Source organism: Carex rostrata, chromosome 9, assembly GCF_964058835.1.
Source record: "Carex rostrata chromosome 9, lpCarRost1.2, whole genome shotgun sequence".
NCBI classification, from domain to species: Eukaryota; Viridiplantae; Streptophyta; class Magnoliopsida; order Poales; family Cyperaceae; genus Carex; species Carex rostrata.
In genome coordinates, this window is record NC_135926.1 from 785,968 (window position 1) to 810,249 (window position 24,282).

The 24,282-nt window shown below is 36.1% G+C and overlaps 2 protein-coding genes across 3 annotated transcripts; both read right to left on the bottom strand.

Annotated features, from left to right (window-relative positions):
- Positions 1 to 406: 406 nt before the first annotated feature.
- Positions 407 to 10,436, bottom strand: LOC144560007 (ARM repeat superfamily protein). 2 transcript variants are annotated; one of them, XR_013513301.1, is made up of 21 exons: positions 10,002 to 10,436; positions 9,700 to 9,832; positions 9,034 to 9,170; positions 8,664 to 8,706; positions 8,260 to 8,475; positions 7,457 to 7,778; positions 6,382 to 6,569; positions 5,821 to 5,955; positions 4,976 to 5,191; positions 4,810 to 4,899; positions 4,265 to 4,506; positions 3,970 to 4,058; positions 3,705 to 3,745; positions 3,593 to 3,623; positions 3,084 to 3,206; positions 2,523 to 2,740; positions 1,919 to 2,014; positions 1,723 to 1,835; positions 1,375 to 1,460; positions 1,068 to 1,172; positions 407 to 939 (listed from the first exon to the last, which is right to left on the bottom strand). XR_013513301.1 is itself a non-coding variant. In XM_078309168.1 (21 exons), exons 1-21 carry the CDS (start codon positions 10,274 to 10,276, stop codon positions 739 to 741), a joined length of 3,150 nt encoding a protein of 1,049 aa, XP_078165294.1. In that variant the 5' UTR covers positions 10,277 to 10,436; the 3' UTR covers positions 407 to 738. The 2 variants fall into 2 exon arrangements, 1 of the variants encoding a protein (XP_078165294.1); XM_078309168.1 differs by having other exon boundaries at positions 1,375 to 1,510.
- A 6,029-nt stretch (positions 10,437 to 16,465) lies between these two features.
- LOC144559446 (putative cellulose synthase A catalytic subunit 5 [UDP-forming]) lies at positions 16,466 to 24,282 on the bottom strand. The gene is made up of 14 exons (XM_078308468.1): positions 23,914 to 24,282; positions 23,104 to 23,299; positions 22,373 to 22,569; positions 22,173 to 22,275; positions 21,738 to 21,891; positions 21,172 to 21,438; positions 20,509 to 20,854; positions 20,284 to 20,421; positions 20,053 to 20,178; positions 19,575 to 19,787; positions 19,055 to 19,340; positions 18,464 to 18,660; positions 17,673 to 18,023; positions 16,466 to 17,385 (listed from the first exon to the last, which is right to left on the bottom strand). Exons 1-14 carry the CDS (start codon positions 23,992 to 23,994, stop codon positions 16,801 to 16,803), a joined length of 3,240 nt encoding a protein of 1,079 aa, XP_078164594.1. The 5' UTR covers positions 23,995 to 24,282; the 3' UTR covers positions 16,466 to 16,800.

Below are 24,282 nucleotides of genomic sequence, written 5' to 3' on the forward strand. Positions count from 1 at the left end.
TATATAAATGCAAATAAAAATGAGAATTCATATGCATCACATTCTTTATCTATGTTTTAAAGTATAATTATCTTATATAGATGAATAAAGTACAATTATCTTATATAGATGAATAAAGTATAATTATCTTATATAGATGAATAAAGTATAATTATCTCATATAGACGGATAAGTATAATTATCTCATATATAGTCATAACATCTATTACAAGTCATAATATCTATTTACCATTTCGTTATAAAAACGATATATGGAATAATCAGTTGGTAGCACTACCGTTTCTTTATAATTGCACGGTCAATCAGTCTAGGCGGCTGTTTCTTAACCCAACCCATTTTATTTCAAGCAAATGTTTAAACCCAGAAAATGCAGCTCTTCTATCCGAGCTCAGTTGATAAAATTAAATAACAAAAGGCAAACAAATATACAGACTTGACTATCAAATCATTCAATTTTACTTCTATACAACAACAAATAGCCAACGCAAACACAGGCCCCCAAAAACAATGCTCCTAAAAAATGCCCAAAGTAAACCTAAAAACTCCAAAAAAAACGAACCAAACAGAAAGAAAAACCTAGCCAAAGCAATACAAAATCATGGTCGCTAGCAAACATGCTAGAAAGTCGAAACAATGCCCAAATTAATGAATAAATCAATATGAAAGCCCTAAGCTCATAAATCAAACTAAAATGTGCGACTTAAAGCAAAATTTTATCTGTAGCAAAAGCAAAGTGTATCACCTTTTACTCGCATAGGCAGCCAATGCACTTGCATGTGCCGGTGGAAGTGCAGTGAGTATAGGCTGCATTTGCTGGCCATAAACAGAGACCAAGTGAGATATAGCTGACCCAATAAGGGTTTTGACATCATCTCTTTCATCTGGGGATACCACAACTTGTGCAAAGATATGAACCACATCAGGTACTAGTGTAAGGATCTGTAAGAAAAGAAATAAGTGCCCAAACAAGAGAAATGAGACGAACATAAATTGATCCAGACCTGACCTAACAACCTGATATACACCAAATAAAGAAAGAAAATAATTCAAAAGAAGAATATGTATACCTGGGGATTGGAAGAGAGGAGGAGGTTACAAATGCAACTGTAAACTGAAATTGACTCCTCCCGGTCTTCTTTCAGTGGCAGTGATTTCAGAAATACAGGCAACACCTGCATAATAAGTATAACAATTCCAAATAAAAAAAAGAGTATAACAATTGATGTAGTAGTCATTCTACAACATAAGTTTATATACTAGAACCACTGATTAAAAATTCTTTATTAGTATTTCTTTGGACCAGATATCATGAACAATTTCTTTGCAATAAATCTAAGAAGGCATAGGTTGATGTGAGTCACCCAAAAGTTAAACCTGGGTTAGAGGAATTGCTTGAGGCTGAACCATAATCATCCTAGCCACGGCACCTGCAGCATTGTCCCTCACCGCATTATCGGATTCTGAATCACCAAACAATGGATAAAGTGCACGAAGCACATCACCATAGTATCTACGAACCATTTTCAAGTACAAGAAGTTGCATTACTTGATGTTAATTTTTTTCAACAACCAAAATAAGTAATTTCAATATCTAGATAATAGAAACGTAATTTATTTTGTCTCCATAACAAGGAACATGTGTAGTTCTCCACTTTAGCCTGTAGTTCCAAATAAGACCAGACATATTCAACCTAAACTTCAATCTCCTATCAGTAACAATACCTTAATGCAATTGCACCTCCATTCTTGCAAAGCTCACCAGCACAAAAAGCTGCATTTCTCCTATTAGTTGCATCAGAAGATGCCAGTTCTTTCAATACCAAAGGCATTATCCTCTGAAACAAGTAGACAAGTTAGAAACCCAAAGCTCCTAAATAAATATACAACAAGAGACATCTAAAACACAGGAATAACTCACATCGACATAGGAGGAAATAGGGGGTCCCATTTCTTGAGCTACCTCTGCTAGACAAGCAATGACCATTGTACGATCTTGGGGTGGACGTGAACCTTTCTGAATAACAAAAGAAATTGTAAAAAAAAACAATAAGGTCAGAATTGAGTGGTCGCTGATTTTTCACACTGGCAGAATATAAATCGGTCATAACTTAAATTATCAGCATAAAACGGCCCAGAACTTGCACACAGACAAATAAAGTCCACAACAGCAAAATTACCATTATCAGATATTGAATGCAAAAAGGGCCTCAATTAACACAATAATTACACAGAAAAAGTCTATGACAATATCAAAGATATGAAGAAGGCGCGCAATTTTGAACACCACCAATAAAATTAAAGTCTTTTCAGGAAAGCATTTTCTGTTATTGAAATACCAGTCAATTTAGACAATTTGTGCTGCAATGAACAAATTGAGTTTGTATGGAACCCACCAAAAATGCTAAACATGTTGCACGGTAAGAGGATTCAATCAAAAAATCTCCAAAAGTTATCAGCAAAACCGACATGTTTCAATCATCACCTTGACTCGAAAGAGATCATTAACAAAGTTCATTACTCACAGCAAATTTCATCAAAGGTTCGAAAAAGTTCCTCAAGATTGGATCAAAATAAGGTCCCATGACTTTGGCAAATGCAGGTAGAAGATCCGAAACTGCATCCATCAGCACCTCATCATGGTTGACATCATCATCATCCGCCTCATCATCAGACTCCACCTGTTGACATGACGACTCCTCCCGCAACAAAGTTAGTGTTGCTTCAGCCAGCTTAGGCATGTCTGAATTTTATGTGATTTCACAAGTTGTTAAATATAAAAACAATAAGAAACAACTTTATCAGTAAAAATAAAGTATGAAAATGAGAGTTACAGTGGCTTATGGTGTTACTTGCATGATACCACAAAGGGCTTATGCCGAGCTGGGATATCCAGATCAACAGAGCAATGCATATAGAAACACAAAAAAAAAGACAAAGACAAGACTCGCATTTTTTTAGGAGGGCAGGGCCACGGGTAGGCAGGGGGTTACTATTTTGATGAACTCCCTCAAAATAAATCAATACCATAGTGGTCTAATTATCTCTAGTCTCTGTTTGTTGTCAGATAGAAAATAATTTCTCACATGGCTCTACGGGAGCATAACCACAATCTCTGATTATGTCAGCTACACCCATGCAAGACTGAGCAGCAACTTCCTTGTCATCATCCTCAGTCATCGTCTTTATATATATATTCATGACTGTATCTGTCATATCACAAGCATAGAGAACATCAACCTATAGTGAAATATAACGAAAAAACCCAAGAGTAACCAGTAAAATATAATAAAGGTTTTACTACCAGTTTCAGTATGTTATTGGTATGTACTAATACCATATCTGTGAGTACCGGTTCAATAACCTGCCTGCATTTTCCCTTGCCTTTAGTCTGGTTAACTAAATTGGAAAATTGCATTTAGTAAATTGGAAAATGGATTGATTGATGCTTAATTGTGTGGTTTCATTGTGATATACAGAATAATGGACTAATATGGGTTATGACAATAGGAAACTGGTATCTCCATGTTTCACCAGATACCAAGCTTGTAACTAGTCAAAATTGCAAGATATGATTGTACATGAAATAGCTTACCAAAAACATCTTTTTGCTTTTCTGAGATTTCCTGCATCGAATTAAAAAGAGAATTATTTTCAAATGGTAAAGTGTCAAAATTGAGTAAAATATATTTTGAAGAAAATCATACAGCAATTTCAGGAGAAATTGACCGAATTGCAGTCAAAATATCTGAACAAAAAGATTCAAAGAGCATAAATCAGGCAATGATGATCACAAGTTGTGAAATGACAAAGCAACTTGATCTTTTTAAGAATAATTAGAAAGGAAACTAGGGACTCCTATACACAATCCTGGTCCCAGACATATGTATAATAAGATAAATTTCTGAAGTACAACAAAGAAATGATTACTGATATGAGATAAAAATAATGTATTTATAAGGATTTACTCACGCTTCAAAGATATAACAGCCTGAAGCCTTACATCCTCGTGGAAATATCCGCTATGTCTTACCAATATCTTCAGCGCTTCCTCTAAGTAACTATTTATTAAATATAATCAAGGATCATTCTGATTTAATATTGACAATTCTTTTCAACTAAAAAAATTATTGTAGTAGTAATCAAGGATGCCTTGTGACTACAGTAAAAAGTGGTTGTTTTCAGTATGTGACTAAGTATTCCTTTATTTTTTTTCTTCTATTCTGTTATGGAAGTAATATGACGATAAGACTAAAGAAGAGGATACGGTGCGAAGGCACTCTTCGTATGGAGCGCAAACAATCCAAGAGCCTGTGTGGCAGCAGCCTTCTCATCCAAAACGCCTGTTCTGACGCTGATATTTCTCACTCTGGCCCTATCCTCGCTGTCTTCATCAGACGAAACGCCACCCAAGCCATTCTCGTCATTGTCAGAATCATCTATGTCCACTGCAGAGCCATCATCCAGGTTGCATGATGCGAATGCTAATGGTACAACATGAGGAAGATACTGCGAAACTAAAAGATATAAATTTCGCTGGTTTATAGAAAAAGCAATCCTAACAGCTTGTGTATAAACTTTAAATTTTCCTACTTGGCTTCTCAGTAAAATTGGAGGGATCTTTCCAATTATTTATTAAAAGAACTATACCAGCCACTATGCAACTTTTCAATACTCTATGCAAATTGCAGCTAACTTGTACTGGTTGCTATTTAGATAGACCCATGGCCACAAGTGATTCTAAAGAACAATCACACTAAAGAAACTCAACATTGGACTACCGAGATATGTTGTCTACTGAAATTCTTTTACCTGTGTGAATCCATCATCCAATATTTCAGCAACGTTGCTAAAAAACCCATGGGTGTATTCCCTCAGCTCACTGAAGTCCAATGCAAAACCCTGGAACACAAAGATGTAAATTTTGAGACTCAAATCCTACAAAAATCTACTGTGAACACACATTAAGGTGACTTACCGAAAGTGCAGCCTCAATGAAAGGCGGCAAAATATTTTCCATCTTAGCTCTTCCAACTGCCATGGCAACTATTCCTACAAGTTCAGTAGCCCTAGCCCTAGCAACCAAGTCAGCATCATTGGTCAACACCAAAAAGCTTTTCATCAATTCTAGAACCTTCTCTGCATAGGGAATGAATGCTCCTTCAGCCGCAGAGGCCAAAGATCCTATTGCGGACTGCATTGGTACAAAAGGAACTCTTAGCAAAGCTTCTCTTTCATATTCTGACTCACACGATCTCAAAACATCCATTTATACATCTGGAACATGGGAATACTACTTTCACGGACAACAAGAAAAGTGTTATGTCCTTCATGCAGATGCTCACATAAACTCTCCTTCGACACCTCTCTTTTTCAGAACTCATTTGGGAACATTTTGATTGATAAATGAGGGGGCATAGTGGAATCATTCTGATTTCACATTGTACCAAAGTCCTTTTATTTCGACTTTGCAATATAATGTCAAAATTTAATAAAGCATGTAACTGCTGAGGATATTAGATATGCTAGAAACAATGTCAAATGAAAAGCGCAAAGGTTTCAGTACCGACTATATGCATGAAAGCTAGACATGGCTATTACCATAATGTGCTGCAGAAGTATACAGGCCCACCAGCAACTCAGTGCGCTCTGTATCCCTCTTATGGTACAGAATTGTTCATGCTTATTTATTTTTTAAATGGGTATGCTAATATTTCTTTTCAATTAATTTGGTTTTCCTTCAGCCAATTTTGCACAGGTAAGATTTAGAATGGGTATGAGAAAAAATCCTGATCAAAAGTAGATTAGGTCAAAGAAACAAACCATGCAAGTCTCCTGTAGATTACGAGTGCTTGTTTGCAAAGATGTGACCAATCTAGCCATTAGTGGTTCCAAATATGGGAGAATCTCTTCCCCCATATCCTCACAAAATGCAGCCAATGCATAGTATGACTTCTCCTGTGCAAGATAAGTTTAAGCACTGTCAAATGAACTCGTGAACTATTACAAAAGAACCCAAGGGGCTTTTAAGAGGACACATTAGAAATGGAACAAAAAATTTGTTGTACTGAAGTTCATAAGCCGCAACTTTTCCTCAGCTTTGTTTCGTTCATGACAAGGTACATGTGCGGGGCTAGACAGGTGATCAGTTAGTGTAGTTAATGTTTCATAAGCTGGATTAGCTTTCGTTTCTGTGCTTCTTCTGACTGGATTGAAAATCCATTGAGAGGCAATCATCATGCCAATAGTGGTACACTACCACGCCCCCACAGGGCAACAATGCTAAATGACCAAAGTGATATTATAATTGCTCATACCCACAAGTTTACAGTAAGATTACCAAACTTTGAAACAGTTATTGAGAAGATCACAGAATTTAAGTACCTTCACTTCGTCTGATGGATCCTCCACTGCATTTAGAATGCAGGGAAGTACAATTCCGTAATGTGACAGTATTTCAGTCTGAAGGTGCTCGGCAAACTGACCCAGTGCAAAAGACGCTGCACCTCTGACCATCTGCTCCTGATCCTTCAATGCTTCCAAAACAATTCGCAAACAATCCTCAAGCTTACCTGTCATACTCCATAATTTTAGAAGATTCATGCATAGTGTATGTGAACCATGTCCATGCACTTAAGCATTTTAGTAAGCTCTATGTGAAGGATTACCATTTCAAATTTACATACTAATTTTTATCCAGTATAGCATGTTTAGGTCAAGCATACACACTGATTTGTTAATAGTCAGATCTCTCTTTAGGAGAGGCTATATCAGCCTTTTTTAGTTAATTTGAGATTTGGATTTTGGTCCGACTTTTTATTTGCCCCAAACCAAATCGGTTCTACAATTTTGTTTGCCCCAAATCAATCCTTTTCCAAATGAAAATAAGTAGTCCCTCAAATTCTATTTGTACCAAATTGGTCCTTGAACTTAGAGAAGGAACTAATTTGGTCATTGAAACTCTTCGAAATAATCAAGTTAGTCTTATTAATCCTCCACAATAGTAATTTGGTCACTTTGAGAAAGTTCAAATACCAAATTAGTTAACTTTGAAAGTTTATGGACCAATTGGTGCATATACAATTTCAAGGACCAGTTTTTTTTTCCAAAGGGACTAGTTATTTTCTTTTCGGATGTTCAGTGACCAATTTGTAGTGAATGGAAGTTCAACCAAGTTGTTTTGTGGACTAAGTTCAAGGGATACAACCTGAATTACCCTTTGAGATATAATGTTGGGGGTCAAGCCTTAATTTTAAATATAATTGATACTTTTGTGAAATAACCCCTTATTGTTTACCACAGAACAGCAGGTGCGGTGCAGTGAAAATCTATTGGACCTAAATTCTAGGATACATGATGAAACTGAAGACTCTGATTTACAGATGTAATACTACTGTGCTTATTTCACTGTTTCTTAAATTATCTTAGATTATATATTAATAAATGTTCTGATCATTACCTTTCATTATCTCAGCACAGCCCTCTGATATTACCCCAAGTGCAGTCACAGCCGCCTCACGAAACTTAGGGTTAGGGTTCTGACAGCTCAAAGAGGCAAATTCATAGATAGGGCCAAACACTAGCCTAGGCAAATTGATAGCCATTGTATCAATGACCTCAGCAGCTGCACGGTCGGCTGCAAGGTCAGCATCATCATCATCCTCTCCATTTGTTGACTCCGTGAGTAAGGGGCACATTACTTGGAGGATGGGAATGACTAGTTTGTGCTTTTTCAGGATAGAGGCCTTGTACTTTGCAAGCCATGAGATTATTTGGATCGCCTGAGACCACAGATATAAATGGCAGATACTTACTTTGTTTGTACTCTAAAAAGGTTTAAGATTTGTCTATTCGTACCTTCTACATAAAAAGCAGTCTTAGATTCACCTAATGAGGTCAGGCATGCAGGTATCGGATTGGTACTGTTCTGAAATAAATAGTATATCGTGTTTGTCGATGCCCACACATTTGGTGCTCAAGCATTTTGATTAACTAGAGATTATTGGATGTTTTGCACCTTAAGTTCAATGGGGAAAGAAACAGGATACAACATGTCAGTCCATCATGTAGCAATAAAAGCACCTATTACATTCCCAAATTTTCAGTGTAAACAGGTCACATTTAGTGTCAGTCAATATGGGAGGTGCACCAGAGTGTGGGCCTTTCAGGTTAAAAATTAGGTCTTTAGGCAGGAGACAGGCACTGATGCATCGGTCAAGAAAAATAAATCAAAAGCATTCATTTTGCACCACAGGAGAGTACCTGATGACGTATGTTTACTTCCAAGTTCTGGCTAGAACAGACTTCAAGCGAGAACTGCACAATGACTCTAACTGAATCACCGAGAAGTGGGGCTGGGGATTCTATTAGCTCGTCAAATATCTCAAAAGCAATTGAAGCAACGTCATCTTCCCCGTTAGCAAGGCATTGTCTCGATACATTCAAAATTGGTGGTATGAACTCCCGAAATATTTTCACCTGTAATTAAATCACTAATGGATTACAATAGGAAAAACTCAGGTAAGGCTTAAATGTTGCTTGCAACAAAAAGCCAGCTCCTTCAAACAAAATTCCTATGTTGTATAAGAAGTAATAGTACAAAAATAAAATAAAATAAAACACAAGTAAGGTATAGCATAAACAAGTACAAAAGAAAGGTCACTTACATCATCTCCATCATTGATAAACTCTATAAAAGATCCAACAGCCCTGATAAAGAAAGTACGGGAAGAGATATTATAGATAAACATACGACAAAGTACTAACATATCCTTTATGTACAACTTGTGCCAGGAAAGAGCTTTGGTACTATCTGGTCATGAACCACTTTAGCTACCATTACAAACTACCTTAAAAATACAACTGCAATTAAGTAAATCAACTTATTGATTGTCACTCTTTAATTTTTTTTTTTTTTTTTCTGTGTTTGTGTGGTTGAGTCAGTTGTGTGGGTGTGAGTGTTGGGTTGTTCTTCAAATGATTTTTTATCTGGACCATCTCCCATTGCTACCGACTAGAAAAGTTTTGAAAACTCACTTAAGTGCAGCAACTCTTACACGAGTGCTACTCTCATCTTGCAGGCATTTTAAAAGGATAGATTGTAAATCAGCTAGATGGGACTGAAACGTAGGCCCAATTGTTTCAGTTAGAGAGCTGAACAGGATCAGAGCAACCTAAACATAGACACAGCAACAAATAATTAACAAACATAAATGAGCAGTTCTATGAAATGACCATGATCTCCTGGAATCGCTATATTTCTGCATATGTATCCTGTTTTTACACAGTTAGTTTTCTGAGTTTTTACAGCTACATACAGTAGGGAATATATATTACCAAGCCAATGTATTAAGATACCTTGATATGTACCAATACTACCATGAGGAGTCTAACAGGCATTTTGATCTCTGAAAAAAATTCCCTTGTTAAAAAGAACAATGAAGCCCAGTCAGAGTACAAATGAAAACTATAGGAAGTCTCAGCAGAAACAACGCAGATAAAGAATAGCCGCATCCATCACCAATACCACACTCTATGAACTGGTACTGGCATGGGGTGGCAGAAATGTCATTAGGTAGTTTGATTTTCCCTATATATATTGGACTTTCTCGTCACTTTTAAGCCGTGCTGATTAGGAGCTTATCATAATTAGGAAAAGGTAGATGGTGTTATTCAATGCAAGAGAGTTTACAATACACTAACCTCTCTATGCTCCTCCTGGGGACTTTGACTGCATTGGAACAGAAAGGGCAACAAATCAGGCCACTCTCCCCCAGGCACTGCATACTTAGCTATCACGCTCACAACGTTCGCACTGGCTCTTCTCACAAGTGAACTAAAAAATAGATTTCAAAGGCACTCGTGTCATGCAACAGAAAACACTAAACAAAACAATTTGTTTCAAGCATTCAACAGTGATGACTGATGATTCAAATAAATTTAAACAGTAAAACTCAAAAACGCGGTATTTCTGAAAGTTAAAAGGTAAAAGAAAATAGAGTTACCTGTTATCGAGGGTGATGCTATCGAGTAAAGCGGATTTAAGGGAGGCCTTGTCAGGGCGAGAGAGCTTGGGCCAGTGGGATGTCACCTTCTTGCGGAGGAGCACAGCGGAGAGCTGGCGCACATTAGGCGATTTCGCGGTGCGAAGGTGGTGCACCAGAGAAGGGACAACGTTCGGGTTGCGCGCCAACCGCTTGATCTGCTCCTCCGCCTGCCTCCTGGCGTCGTTGTCTGGCATTAGAAACTGTATCAGCAACAGCTCCAGCGACTGCGCCATTTTCCGAGAGGAAGAGAGAGAGGGAGCGGAGGCGGAGCTGTCGGTGATGTTTTGCTTAAGCTGTTAAGCAGGAGGAGTCGGAGAGTGTCGGCTGGCGGCCAAGAAGCAACCCTAGGTTTTCGCGCGGTTCGGTACGTTGCATTTATTATACGTCGGATGTGGGTAATGCCCGTTTGCGATGGGCCCACTAACCCGATGCGAGTAGGGGTGTCAATGGGTACGGTACGGGTCGGGTGGAGACATTTTCATACTCATACCCATTAAAATTGACCTTACTCATACCCTACCCATACCCATTAAAAATTGATCTTACCTTACTCTACCCTTACCCGTTAATATTATCGGGTAACGAAACAGTAGCGGGTGAATAATGGATAATACTAGTATAATAATTAATTTTATTATATTTTACAAATTAAACATCAAAAACTCATTCATTTTAACACATATATAATTGCATTTCTAATAAAAAATAAAATAAATGTGCAATCAATTCCAACTAAATTATTTTTTATAAAAAATAAAAATTCAAAAACACGAATATACATTTAAGTGGGTTGAAAATTGAATTAAATATACATTTAAGTGGGTTGAAAATTGAATTGAATATATATTTGGATTTTATAATTATCCTATAGGGTAAAGGGTACGAAATAGTCATTACCCATACCCTTATCCATTTATTTAACGAAAAAAAATTCTTACCCATACCCATACTCAATAAGCTAACGAAAAAAAAACCTTACCCATACCCGCCTTATCGAATACGATACGGGTCGGGTAAACGGCTAAAAAGGTACCATTGACACCCCTAGATGCGAGCTGTTATTATTATACGTAAATGTAATTATAGGAGTGAGGCTACGTTAATCCATCTCTCAAAAAAAAAGAGAAGCCTACTTAATGAGTGCTATGTGTTGATGTATATGGAAAATTAGAAATTTTATGTGCTTTGATAATAATTTAATTCTCACAATTAGAAATATGATATTACTAATTTGCACTATGTTTGATTACTTGACCACTACAAAAAAAAAAGGCTGTAGTGTGTTTTACTCAGTGCTGGATCGTTCCCCTTCAATCCCTCTCTCCTTCACCTGCTCTTGACATGCCTCTTGTTTCTAATGTACCAATGGTACAGACCCTCACGGTCCCTTGATGCTCTTGACATGATCTTTTACTGGCATACATTCTGGAATATGTAATAAATGAGTTGTATCCCTCAGTTTTGTTGGTACTCTATGTTAATGTCTTTAATATTATATGCTTGTAGTAGGGACCTTTACTGTCATGCATTCTTTGTTTTGCTGGCATGCTTATATTTGTTGGATATGGATATTAGGTTGGGTATAATTGTGTTTTGCCTAGGCTCAAGGATGTAAAATTGACATGGCTGAAATCTTAAAATCTTAGTACTGCTCATTTTGAAATTCAGTATTTAGTTCAGAATGCCACCCAGGATACTGAGACCACAAATGGCACTGGTTTTAACTTTTGGGTAACTTACTATTTTTCATTTGGAACATTTGTATTTGACATTTTATTTCAAAATGAAAGGGCTTCTACCTATTTTTTTCAAAAAAAAAAGGAGTGAGGCTACGATACTTTTCCTTGTGTGCATTAGATTTACATTATTTTTATAAAGTTTAAATAGTTGATTCGAACTGTTTAACATTATTATTATATGAAAATATATTTGGAGATCAAATTTTATATTTTTTTTAAACTTTTTTACTATTATTTTTTAGGTAAAAAATTACTATTTTCAGATGGTCCATAATTTTTAGATCAAGTGATTTTTTAATCGTCTCAAAAAATAGTAAAACAAATTTCAAAAAATTAAAAATTTGATCTCCAAGTATATTTTCATATGATAATAATACTGAGCGGTTCAAATCGACTATTTGAACTTTGAAAACTGAAATATTAATTTAATACACAGAACAATCTGCACATTGCAAAGTAAAATAACCTCACTCTGATTATATATAATCTTATATAATAAGGAAATGAGAGGGGAAGTGTGTTTGGGTTTGGCAATTGAAGAAAAATTAATAAAAATAGATACTAAATAGGGTGTTACTGTTATTTCTAATGAAAGAGAGAAAAAAAAATAATTGAAACTTTACTTTCTTTCAAGCAAACACATTTATTTCCTCTCAAAATAGGGGTGCAAGTAAAAAAATAAAAATAAAATAACCTTTTGTCTGACTTGTATCATATTTGATAAAATAAGTATGGATATGAATATAGGTGAGAAACTTTTTACATTAGTTTATCGAATAAGAGTACTGATAAAAATATTATATAGTACTCATTACTCTATAAGATAATTAATAAATGAGAAATTTAGGTATATATTCATCATAAATTCTTCAATTAGATATTTCCCTATTCAAACTTGAAAATTAATTATTTACCCATCTAAACTTACTCATTTTATTAATATACTCATTTCTAAAAAATTTACTAATATATATACGAATAATGATTAAAAACTAAACTGGCAATTTTATCCACATTCAAAGTTATCCATCTCTTTCCTCTTTGTTTTTTTTCTCTCATCTCTTTCACCTCGTCTCTTGGAGAGTCAGTCTAGATGAGCTCTTAATTTTTCTTTCCTCTCGTATGATTTGATAGATTGCGAGTTAGATCCATAAGCTCATTGGCTTCCCCTCTTGTTCGATTTCACACTATATTCACTATGTTATTCATGATCATGTCCTTCTTTCTCGTGAAAGTAGATCTCCTCATTCGACTTAAAATTTCTTATGTCTGATTCAGACTGATTGGGTCACTAAACTTAGTTCACAGAGACTAAAAGAAGGAACTTGCTTTCTCGAGAAAAGAAAGTTAAGACTAACTGCATGCTAACTATTTCACGCTCTCTCTCAAACTCTTACTTCATTATTGATTAGTTGGGTCAATCCATCTCCTTTGACTTCTTTGAGTCAAATAACTTACTAAAGAGAGGAGAAAGACAATATTCGAGGAACAAATGAGAAAGACAGTCCTGGAGGAGGAAAGGAGAAGAGAAACAGAGAGGAGACAGAGGCGAGATACGAAATTTTAAATTGGGATAAAATTGTCAATTTTACTTCTAATAATTATTTATATATATTTTTAGTGAAAAAAATTCAGAAATTGACATATTAATAAAATGAGTAAGTTTAGATGGGTAAATAACTATTTTTTAAGTTTGGATAAAGAAATATCCAATCATAGCAGTTATGATGGGTATATATCTAAATTTCTCTTAATAAATATATAATTAAATTAATAAAAAAAAAATTAAAAATGCTACAATCCTAAACAAAAGTTAAGTTAGAGAATATAGTTCTAATAATATTCTCCCAACATATAGCATCACAGGTGCTAGAATCATGTACAAACAAACAAAGAAACACATAATATGTTGTCCATAGTATTTCCAAAAAGCAGCAAGGTAAACTATAGCTAAGCATCTCCTTAGAGGGCTGAAGGTATGGTAATTTGGCAAAATAGTGTCTCATGGTCTTCATCAGCTACCTTCAATGTTGCTCCTATGGGCCTGCTATTTGGGGCATCATCTCCCCTTCTTCCTCTCCTGGTGCCAGAGTATTGAGTGGGATTGCATCCAAAGTGTCTGATAGCCATAGTACTGCTACGTCTTTCATCTTTTTGCTCACGTTTCCTATCCAATAGAGAACCATTGATATGATCAGTAAAAAAATATTTCAAGCAGACTTAGGACAAGCTTATCTAAAGCAAATTTTATTCCTACACTTTCATATTGTCCAACATACAACATTGTATACTAACAAAAAAAACAATTAATGCTATCTGGTTGATTCAAAGAGAGTGCAAATTGTATTATATCCTGACAGGTGTTCTAGTGTTGCATAAAGTTCTGGCTTCTACATAACCATAACCATACTTGTTGAAATTTTGTACATTGGAGAAATAAATGATCAATGGTTGGTTTCATTTTCATAGGAACACAACATACACTTGGGGTCTCTCTGCCATTTTTTTCTAAGTAGATTATCCTTGGTGATGATTTTTTTTTTATGACTTAGAAGTCACATAAATATTCTGATTTTGGGTGATATAGGTAATTTTCACCATAACATGAGTTGAATTGCCATAATTCCTCTAAAATTCAGTAAGTTGTGTAGTGACTGTACTAAAAACTTCCATGTGTTCTCTCATCTCCAAGAAATTTTATTAGGTAAATGTGTAAAGGACACTTGACTAATAATGTAAAGTATCTTTGCCCATTCTTGTTGTATTTTTCTTGTTAGAACATCTCTTAATCTCACACTATGCTCTTGTGTGTGGATGACTTCAAGTAATAAGATATCTTTATTCACACATAATCTATACATTGCTAGGAACCTATGAGCTAAAGTACATGTATCAAACCACATATCATTTCAAAAAAAAAAGTGTTGTTTATATTCTTGGTTCATATCTAGTACTTATCTGACCTAACTATTCTAAATTTGCAACGGCAGCACAGAAAGGTGAGAATGGTATTTTATTCCTGGAGTAATATTTATGCAATATCAAAGTTTTCCATAGGCTGGTATAAGAACTATCATTTAATTTTCACCATCATTTAAGCAGTAAAGATATATTCATGAAGTGTAAATCTAAAATACCTAACCCTCCAAATTGTTTGCAATGCATACTTGTGACCATTTTACTAGTACATATTCTCTTTTTGTGTTATCAATACCTTGCCAAAGGAAGTTCCTCCTAATTTTATCTATTATTTTAAAAAGAAATTGTGGAATTTTGTATATATAAAAAATATATAAAAGGATTGAAGATAAAACTGAATTGAGCAGTGTTAATCTACCCCCACTAGATAACATCTGTCATTTCCAGTGTTGCGGTTTATCTTTAATCTTGTCAACTAAAAAGTTTCAGTCAGAGAAATTCATTTTTTTTTCTTATGAAATAGTAAATCAAGATAAGTAATAGGGAAAGCTCCCCATCATCATCTAAATATCTTATCTAAAAAGCTATTAGTTCCTAAATTGATTGGGTACATCTAATTTTTTTTTTTAATTCATTTTGATGCCAGAAAATGGATTCAAAAGCCACCATTGTTCATCGTGCTGCTTGTACAACCTCCTTTTGAACTTATAAAAACAGTATGTTGTCATATGCATAATGACAGTTGATGATGGCTCTATGATCAATGCAAGGTGACCCTACCCTTTAATCACATGTGCTTGTCTATCCTTTTTAAAAAAATTCTCAATGTATTAGCTGCCATAATATAAAGAAAATAAGATAATGGATCTCTCATTCTCACTCCCTCTTGCAATGGAAATAATCAATAAGCTTTTCATTAACTATTATGCAAGATTGATTGTTGTAAAGCCAAGCTTCTATCCATGTAATCCATTTATGCCTAAAATTTATATTATTCAAAACTTCCAAAAAATACTCCCAATATATTTTATCATAGGCCTTCTCAAATCTACTGTATATGACTACCCAAGTTGAAATTAATGAATATTAAATTATATATGATATTTTTTATCCGTACATACAACTATATAATTTAGGAATATGAGTAAGGATATGGGTAGAAGAATTATTTTTTTGTTAGATTATATATGGCAGCATTAATCAGAAGGTTAAATAGGAAATTATTCGTAACAATTAGGAGGTATAAAATAAATATTGAAACATCGAGGGAGAAATAATAATTTAGGAGTTGATTCTAATTTTAAAACGCTCCTGAAAAATCACCAAATTCAACATCTAAAATTAATTGAGTTCAAACTAAGATCATAACCTTTATTAATATAGAAAAAAAAAATTACAAGCATTTTGACTATTATAATTCGATTAAAAAAGAACCATGTCGAGAAGGTTTATTTTGCTTTTAATATAATTCCTTATTTCTAGTGAGAAAATAATCACTAATAACTACAGCTCATAATAAAATTACTTTTATAGCATATTATTTGATTTTAAAAACCACAATAAAACAACACAACCATCCGATCTTATAATATAAACCATCCCATACAAATTTGGTGCACTGAAGTAATTTTCTAAATAATAATTTATATAGAACCTCAATAGTACAGTATATTTCGCTTTACATTGACAACTTGAGTAACAATCGTCCCAAAATTACAAAAGAAAAAACAGAGTAAATGAATACATACTGACAAGATGACACAATTCACGCCTAACATTATTCTCAAGATGAATAAATATGGTGTAATACAAACTAAAAATGTAATGAACAAATTTGGAACTTCACTCCCCCCCAATTCCTCCAACTAATTAAAGAATTATAAACCACACATCTTCCTCATACAAAATAGCCACCGCCTCCTGGCTCCTGCCATCCCGACCGGAAATGGGAGGTGCAAGTCACCATTCAAAAAGATAAAAACGGAAAATAAAACATATAAATATATATTTGCCACATACAGTTTTTTTTTTTCTATCTACAGATTGCCTGCTATACTCTCTACTTGACACAAACCCAAACGACCAAACAATATATGCTTCTAGTTACAGTCCAAGCCACATTCCTCCAAAATGGGTCCTTCGCCCTTGGCAAGGAATGGGTCAATACGGACCCATAAGAGGGAGAAGATGGAGGCGAGGAGAATAGACCACACAATAACAATGGTAGGTGTTCTATTTTGCCGGCCAACGAGACCTTTCAAGAAAGGATAGAGATGGACAATCACCCAAAAAGCAAAGAAAAGTTTGCCGAAAAGTGGTCCCCATGACTCATATCCATTGTTAATGGCATTAGACACACCAGCTACCACACCAATAAAATTGAAGATCAGAAGGGTTGTGGGAGGGATGAGCAGTGTGGTCCATTTGAAGGTGTACAGCTCAGAGAATTGCTCGTCATCTCCAGCTTTGGATGTGACAGTGAAATTTGTGTCGATACCAGCAAGAACCTTTAACAGGCCCTGGAACACTGCAAAGAGGTGAGCAGAAACACCTCCAATGACCCAGAACTGCTCATTTCTCCACCAGTCATCTATCCTGACGCCACTCCATCTCATTTCCAGAATTGAAGTCGCAAAAATGCAAATGAAGAGGGACATGAACCAAAGACTGGCCACGTTGGTAAGCTACACCAGAAAAAAAAAATAGTAATTACTAATTAGCAATCCTCCCACATATAACTCATGGAACAGGTCAAGCAAATTTCAAGTAAAGCTGGAGAAGTTAGTTCGGGAAATCATGTACAGGTCAAGCTAGGTTTTCAATAACTCATGCTCTACCTTCTTTCTCTTTTTCCTTTTAATTCTCAAGTATCCCATCACTTTTACTAGGAGGATGTTGTTCTTTGAATAGTGATAAATTAATTCAATTCTCGTGTTAGATTTACAACTAGATCTAAAATTTTGTAACATACCTCAGGGGTGATGAACTTTCCTGTGAGCAAACAAACAGCAGGCAAGGTACAGTATGCAAGAAGGGGAATAGAAGTCCATGGATAGACCACTGAATTGATGTAGGATAACCTCTCTAGCCATTTCAAACCACCGCCATAACCATACCAGATAGGGCAATGTTTGCTGAAGAAAATCTCAACAGACCCAAGGGCCCACCGAAGCACCTGGTGGAGACGGTCAGAAAGATTGAGAGGTGCAGATCCTTTGAATGCTGGTCTTTTTGGCACACAGTAAATCGACCTCCACCCATGACAGTGCATCTTAAATCCTGTCAGAATATCCTCTGTGACTGAACCATAGATCCACCCAACCTAACAGAAGTGGAATATTAAGTTATCAATTGTGATTAATACATGCCAATTGAGATAAAATGCAAAAGAATAATGATCTCTTAATTTTCAATTTCTTCATAGCTCTCTAAGTTTACAAAAATATCTCGCAGTCTCTGCAAGGGGTTTCCATAATTCCATGCATAATCATGTAATTTCAAACACAACAATTTGATTATCTGTACTGAATTTGCCTTATCTATTTAGCTGTTTCAGGACTAGAGTGACTGAGATGTCTCAGTTTTCACAAAGACTTGGTTAATTTAGGTTTCAGTTTATTACTTCAATTAGTCATTTGATAAACTATTTAAGTAATGCAAAGTAATGTGGAGTATATATAAATAAGATCACCCGCCATTTATACATTTATTAATTTCAAAGATTTGATTTAGGTATGCATATAAAAACAAAATCATACAAACCTCTTTTCCCCAGTCAGTTTTGTCCTCAAAGCCACAGCCGATGACATGAATAGCTTCCTTCAAAAGAGATGCAGGATTAGCACTCTTGAGGGTACCGCCATTCTCAAGTAAAGTTGATGCGACAAACACAGGGGACTGTCCAAACTTCTTCTCCAGCTTTTGCTCAGCTAACAGAGCTGGTTTCTCACCATCTTTCCCTATTAACCACAGACTAGTGTTAATCTAGCAAGCCTTTTGATACAAAAGCTAAATAGATAGGACTCAACAGACATGCAGAACAGTTTCTGCCACTAAAGTTCAGGACAATTCACATGCACATATGAGATTCTGTGAAAGATTTTATTGTTGATGATGGCCTTATGGAACATAATTAAAAAATGTAGAAAACTAAAACCATAATAGAACCTTTTTTTAAAGAGAACCTTGGGATTAACGATCCAGAGAAAGGACTGCAGTGAACTTCGGTGCAGTATTGTAAAACCGACACTGCTATCAGCTATTTTATAGCAAGTAACTGTTCTATTACTTCTTTGCATACCATCCAACAGTACCTATTTACTTCTTTAAAATTAATTATATCACATCACATACCTTCTGCAACCTCTTCGGTTCCACCAAGAGCAAACACAGGGGGGGGTCCACTATCTGTCCTCTTGAAGAACTTGGGTTTGTTTTCCTTCTTGGATTTGTCGCCCTTCTTCTTCTTCCTAGAGCTACACCAGGAGCAGCAGCACCACTTAGGCCAGCAGTTGCAAGTCCTGGAAGGAACCTTCTTCTTTTTTGGAGCATCAAAACCATACAGAGCCTGTCTTCGGAACACACAACCCGTTCCCACATAAATCGGCCCTTGGATCCCATCCAAACCTTTCATGTTGATCTATATATGACAATATTGCAAAGCAAGAATTCATCAATGTTATATCAGACTCCATTGACGACTGCCTTTTTGTTTGATTTAGTCTATTTAGCTAGAATGTGTTTATTTGGGTTTCCCTAGGTGAATTAGGACTTGGTTAAGTCTCCTTAACCTGAAAGGCATATAACTCGGAAAGGTCGGTAGTTCTTGTATAAGACAACCAAAATTTTTGAATGAAGGTAGTTAGATGCTTACATCGAAGAAGACTATGTTGCGGTTGGCATATCGATCATGTACATCAATGCCATCAAATCTTTGTGGAAATTGCACGTAGCATACTCTTTTTCCCACCAAAGGATCCATCATGAAACACATTGCTTCTCTTATAGCTCTGCTGTTGTTGAAGTAGTGATCACAATCCAAGTTCAAAAGATATGGAGCATTTGTTAGCACAGCGGACACTCGAACCTGCCCAAAAGAAAATAGTCAGTAACAAAACTAACACCTGGAAAAAAAGAATCAGGGTTGATAATACATGCTGTTCATGGTCGATTGAAGTTTCATTTGGCTTTCTCATTATTGTGTTTGATTTGCAATTATTTCAGGAACAAAAAAGCTCAGTATGATATTTTGACCATGGTGGTACGGCATCTGCTGATCATAACTCGACGTACGATACTAACAATCCTTCTTCACGCTAAAGAGGGAAAAAGGTAAAGGAAAAAGGATTTACCAGGGCATTCATTGCACCAGCCTTCTTGTGATGGTTGTACCCTGGCCTCTTTTCTCTTGAGACGTAAACCAAGCGTGGTAATTCATTCCCATCCTCATCATGCCCACCACTTTGACCCAAAAATACCTATTTTTTTACCAAACATAAACACCATTAGTTTTGATGATTACAGAAGACAGAAAATACTGGTCAACAATTTACATATGATGCCAAATTCTTCAAAGCCTATACCTGAATCATTCCTGGGTGATCACGGACATTGTTTCCAGGCCAAGGAGTTCCATCCTGCATTGTCCAACCTTCTTCTGGAACTTTCTGTGCTTTTGCAACCAATGCATTTATTCTCACTTTGAACTCCTCATACTCTCTCTGAGATCCAAAAGAACAAATTAGCAAACTAATAACAGAAAAGGATTAAGCTTTACAAAGAGAGAAGAAAATGACAATCTATTGTACCTTAATTGCTCTCCGTTCCCTAATAAATGATGGCATCACCTTGTCCTTCAAGTAATCCATCTTTTGCTGAAAGTACCATTCAGGTGCGCGTGGCTCAATATTAAACTTCTTGCAAAACGGGACCCATTTCTTTGCAAACTCAGATGTCTCAGACAAGGCCTCGAAGGTCAGCATTGCAGCACCATCATCAGAGACATAGCAAGAGACCTTATCAACAGGATAGTCTACTGCCAATATGGAGAGAACAGTGTTTGCAGTGACTATGGGTGGTTCCTTCATGGGATCAACTGTACTCACAAAAATATCAACTGGCATAAGCTGTGACGGCTGACCTTCCTTGTCGTACCTGACAATTATAAAACCTCACAATTAACACTCTGACTAAGGAGGGGAATAAAAAAAAAAAAAGATCATCAAGGAGCAATTAAGGAGTACAATGTCATGACAACTGGTACCAGTCTGTACAGTAGAGTATTTTTTATATTTCTTTTCCTATTTTCCTTGTTTTGTATGGGCACAGGCATTAGCCTTGAAAATTCAAACCCAACCAAAAAGCAAATTAGATATTCAATGTGTTTATTTTGATATTGGAAAGGTTAGCTCCAGCAACAACAAATAAGCCATATTGTATTCCTACTTAACATTGTACCGAAAGAAACAAACCTCAGATTTAGACGGTCAAGGTATGTTTCCCTCTCGATGGGGAGCCACTTCGGGAATTGATCAAGAACCCAAGAAACTGCAAACCAAATCTCGCAAATAACTGATATGAGCCAAAGTGCAAATGCATCATGGACAGGATGAGTTACTCGATAGTGAAAGAAGAATCCAACAACAACCAGACGTATTATAATAATGATCCTGTACGGGTTGATTTGGCTAGATGGGAAAGGCAGCTTCCTTGATAATGGCTGTCTAGCTTCATCCATTCTGCATGACAGAGTAAAAAACAAGGTCGTATTACATAGTGTTGTTATGCAGGTTTATTGCTAGAATCAACTTTTTTTATTGATCAAGTGATTCATTGCCATTTTTAATATGATATAATTCATCTGTTCAAAAAAATAATATGATATGATTCAAAATGATGCAAAACAATGCAAATTGAAAATGGAAGACAACAAGGGTACAGGGTACATCTGTTTCATGCACTCCTTAACTTAGACAGTAATGGTTAGTTGGGCAGGTAAGAGAGAAAAAAAACAACGAAAAATTTGTTGGGATCTTACAATGGGAGATCAAGCCCATCATCACCATCCCCACCATCCGTGTGGTGCATCTTCTCCTGCTTCTGCTTCCATAGTTCCATCCTCTCTTTCCATGCAACACTTCCATAACCATATGCTGCCAGGTCCTTGGAAGGATCCATAGATCTTGGTTGCACTACAGTAGCAAAAATATATTGCTATGAGTTTAATGTCCAAAAAATGGATGTTTTTTAGTACATATAGATGCTTCACAGTCACAGAGACAAAATTGAAACCAGAAAATACCTTGTTATAAGACATATAGATATAATTATTGGAAGCAACACTTGTAGGGAATTATCAAGTGCATAGCAAATGTGAATATGCAGAACTTCAAAGTATTCGTGGAGACTCAATAGTAACATGCACTAAGGAAAAGTTCAGAAGTTTTAATCACGGAAAAGAAAGATAAAGCACCTGGGATATTAGGATCTGTAAATGGAAGTGGGTGAATTCTCTTTCCACCGCCACCCATGAAAGAAGGTACCAACGCATGCTGCTCTGGGGGGATGTCATCAACCTACAATTGCAGAAAACAGTGACAACCCCATCAGCATAAGCCAGCCAAAACACCAAAGAAAATGTGTGAGAGAGAGAGAAGGAGAGAGAGAGATTACCATCTGGCCATTGGTAAGAAGAGGGACATTTGGAACTGTATGGAATGAATGGGGCACGTCGTAGTCTCGACCACGGCCATAGCTCAGGTGACTATAGAGCACAGATTCAGCATCATCATCACCCCCCATGTCTTTGAATTCATTCTCAAGATCATCAACACCATCCTCATCCTCATCTCCCTTTACTCGAGCGCATCCTATATAAGGTTCATAGTTGAGGCCATTATTAGTTTACTCGGATTATAGCTAACATACAAACTGAAATTTATGTGGTAAGGCTGAAGGGTGCATAAATTAAGTGTGTATTAAGATATATGAGCTTGAAACACCTTTCTGAAAGTTAAAAAAAGCAACAGAGAATAAATTTTTAGTTTATTAGTGTCTCTAGAAGTTCACAAAAGCTACAAATTATTCATTCTATAGGCAACTACGGAGAAAGGTCCAATTTCCAAAATGAAGCTCATAACTTTAGCCTCCATGGGTACTTTCCAACTACTTTGTACTAATGGTATGTCAGCAAGAGGTGCTTTATACTGCCTAAGTATTGACTTCTACAGTTTGTTACTAACCACGGAGTAGTATAATTATCCATGAAACTCATTAATTTTTGTCATTTCAATAAATAATTCGCATGGGGCCCAAGAGAAATATCATACACCATGTGGACAGGAATTAATTGCTTAAAAAAAATATATGATTTGAGTTAGTATACACCCAAGTAATTGAGTTACCTTTGTGGCGTTTAAGACGGGTTTTGCACTGGGGGCAGACCTGGTTGCCTTCCCGACGCTCATACTCATAGCAAGTCTGACACATCGGGAACGCACACTCATTACAGGCCACAAAGAGCTCCTTGTCCTCATTGAGCCCCACATTATCCCCGCATATCTGGCAGATCTGGCCGTTCATATGTCGCATTGGTCTTGGCTGCACGGTCAAAAAGAAAGAAAAATAACATTTTAGTGTCCCCCAAATCCATGATGAGCTGTCACCGTTATGCCAGTTAAAAAAAAAAAAAAACCTACTACCTGGGCATAATTTTATATAAATAAGAAACAGATGGAACAATTAAAATTCAGGAAAAAAAAATATAAGAATTGGGACTGATGGAAACAGCAAGGGATGTGATTTTTTTTTTTTGTTAACAAAATTGCATGCTGTGTATTACCTCATATACCAAAATTAAAGCATGCAAACAAAATACCCAACCATAATATCACTGAACTGTACTGTCACAGTGTCACTATTACGAACAGGTTAGTCTGGAAGGACCTTGTGATTGGCACCGTACAACCAAATTATAGGCTCACTTTCAGAAAAAAAATAACCAGAACGCCCCAAATAAACATAATTATACAAAATCAAATTACAGGCTTAATTTTTCAGTGTCTATGTAATTATGACTTGTCAAACTGAAAATTAGTGCTTGGTACCTTCCAGTATACTAGAATCTTTAACTGCATTCTTCCTCAGATCATATCAAAGCTCAAATTTAAACAAAAATTAAAATTAACAGAAATAAGAGAAAGAAAAGAACATACGCCAGATTCACCATCCCGGCGGATGACAACAAGTTCATTTCTGTTGTGTGACCCGGCGACTAGACCCGCACCCGCCTCCATTTCGGCCTCTCACGGCTCTCTCACACACACTCTCTCTCTCTTCTTCAGTGACAGCAACGCTCCCAAAATTCCACCAGATCTGGCGCAGGAGCTCTCCAGTCAAGCACTGAATCCAAATGAGAAGATAAGAATCAGAGCTGCAATTCCCACATCTGAAGTGGGAACAAGCAGATTGCACAGTGTCTCTCTTTCTCTCTCCCACCTCTCTTCTCTGTCTCTGTTATTGAGGTGGCTTCTTATTATTATTCGTTTCTTGTTAACACATCCACATCCAAGAGAGAAAAATAC

Excerpts from the sequence above, each read along its gene's own strand:
- LOC144560007 (XM_078309168.1), bottom strand. The coding sequence starts at position 10,276 with ATGGCGCAGTCGCTGGAGCTGTTGCTGATACAGTTTCTAATGCCAGAC. Across the intron at positions 8,476-8,663 it reads TTATCAATGATGGAGATGAT|GTGAAAATATTTCGGGAGTT; the intron begins GTAAGTGACCTT and ends ATTTAATTACAG. Across the intron at positions 1,511-1,722 it reads GGAGGTGCAATTGCATTAAG|ATACTATGGTGATGTGCTTC; the intron begins GTATTGTTACTG and ends AATGGTTCGTAG.
- LOC144559446 (XM_078308468.1), bottom strand. The coding sequence starts at position 23,994 with ATGGAGGCGGGTGCGGGTCTAGTCGCCGGGTCACACAACAGAAATGAA. Across the intron at positions 22,570-23,103 it reads CCGTCTTAAACGCCACAAAG|GATGCGCTCGAGTAAAGGGA; the intron begins GTAACTCAATTA and ends AACCTTATATAG. Across the intron at positions 17,386-17,672 it reads GAAAGTTCATCACCCCTGAG|CTTACCAACGTGGCCAGTCT; the intron begins GTATGTTACAAA and ends TTTCTGGTGTAG.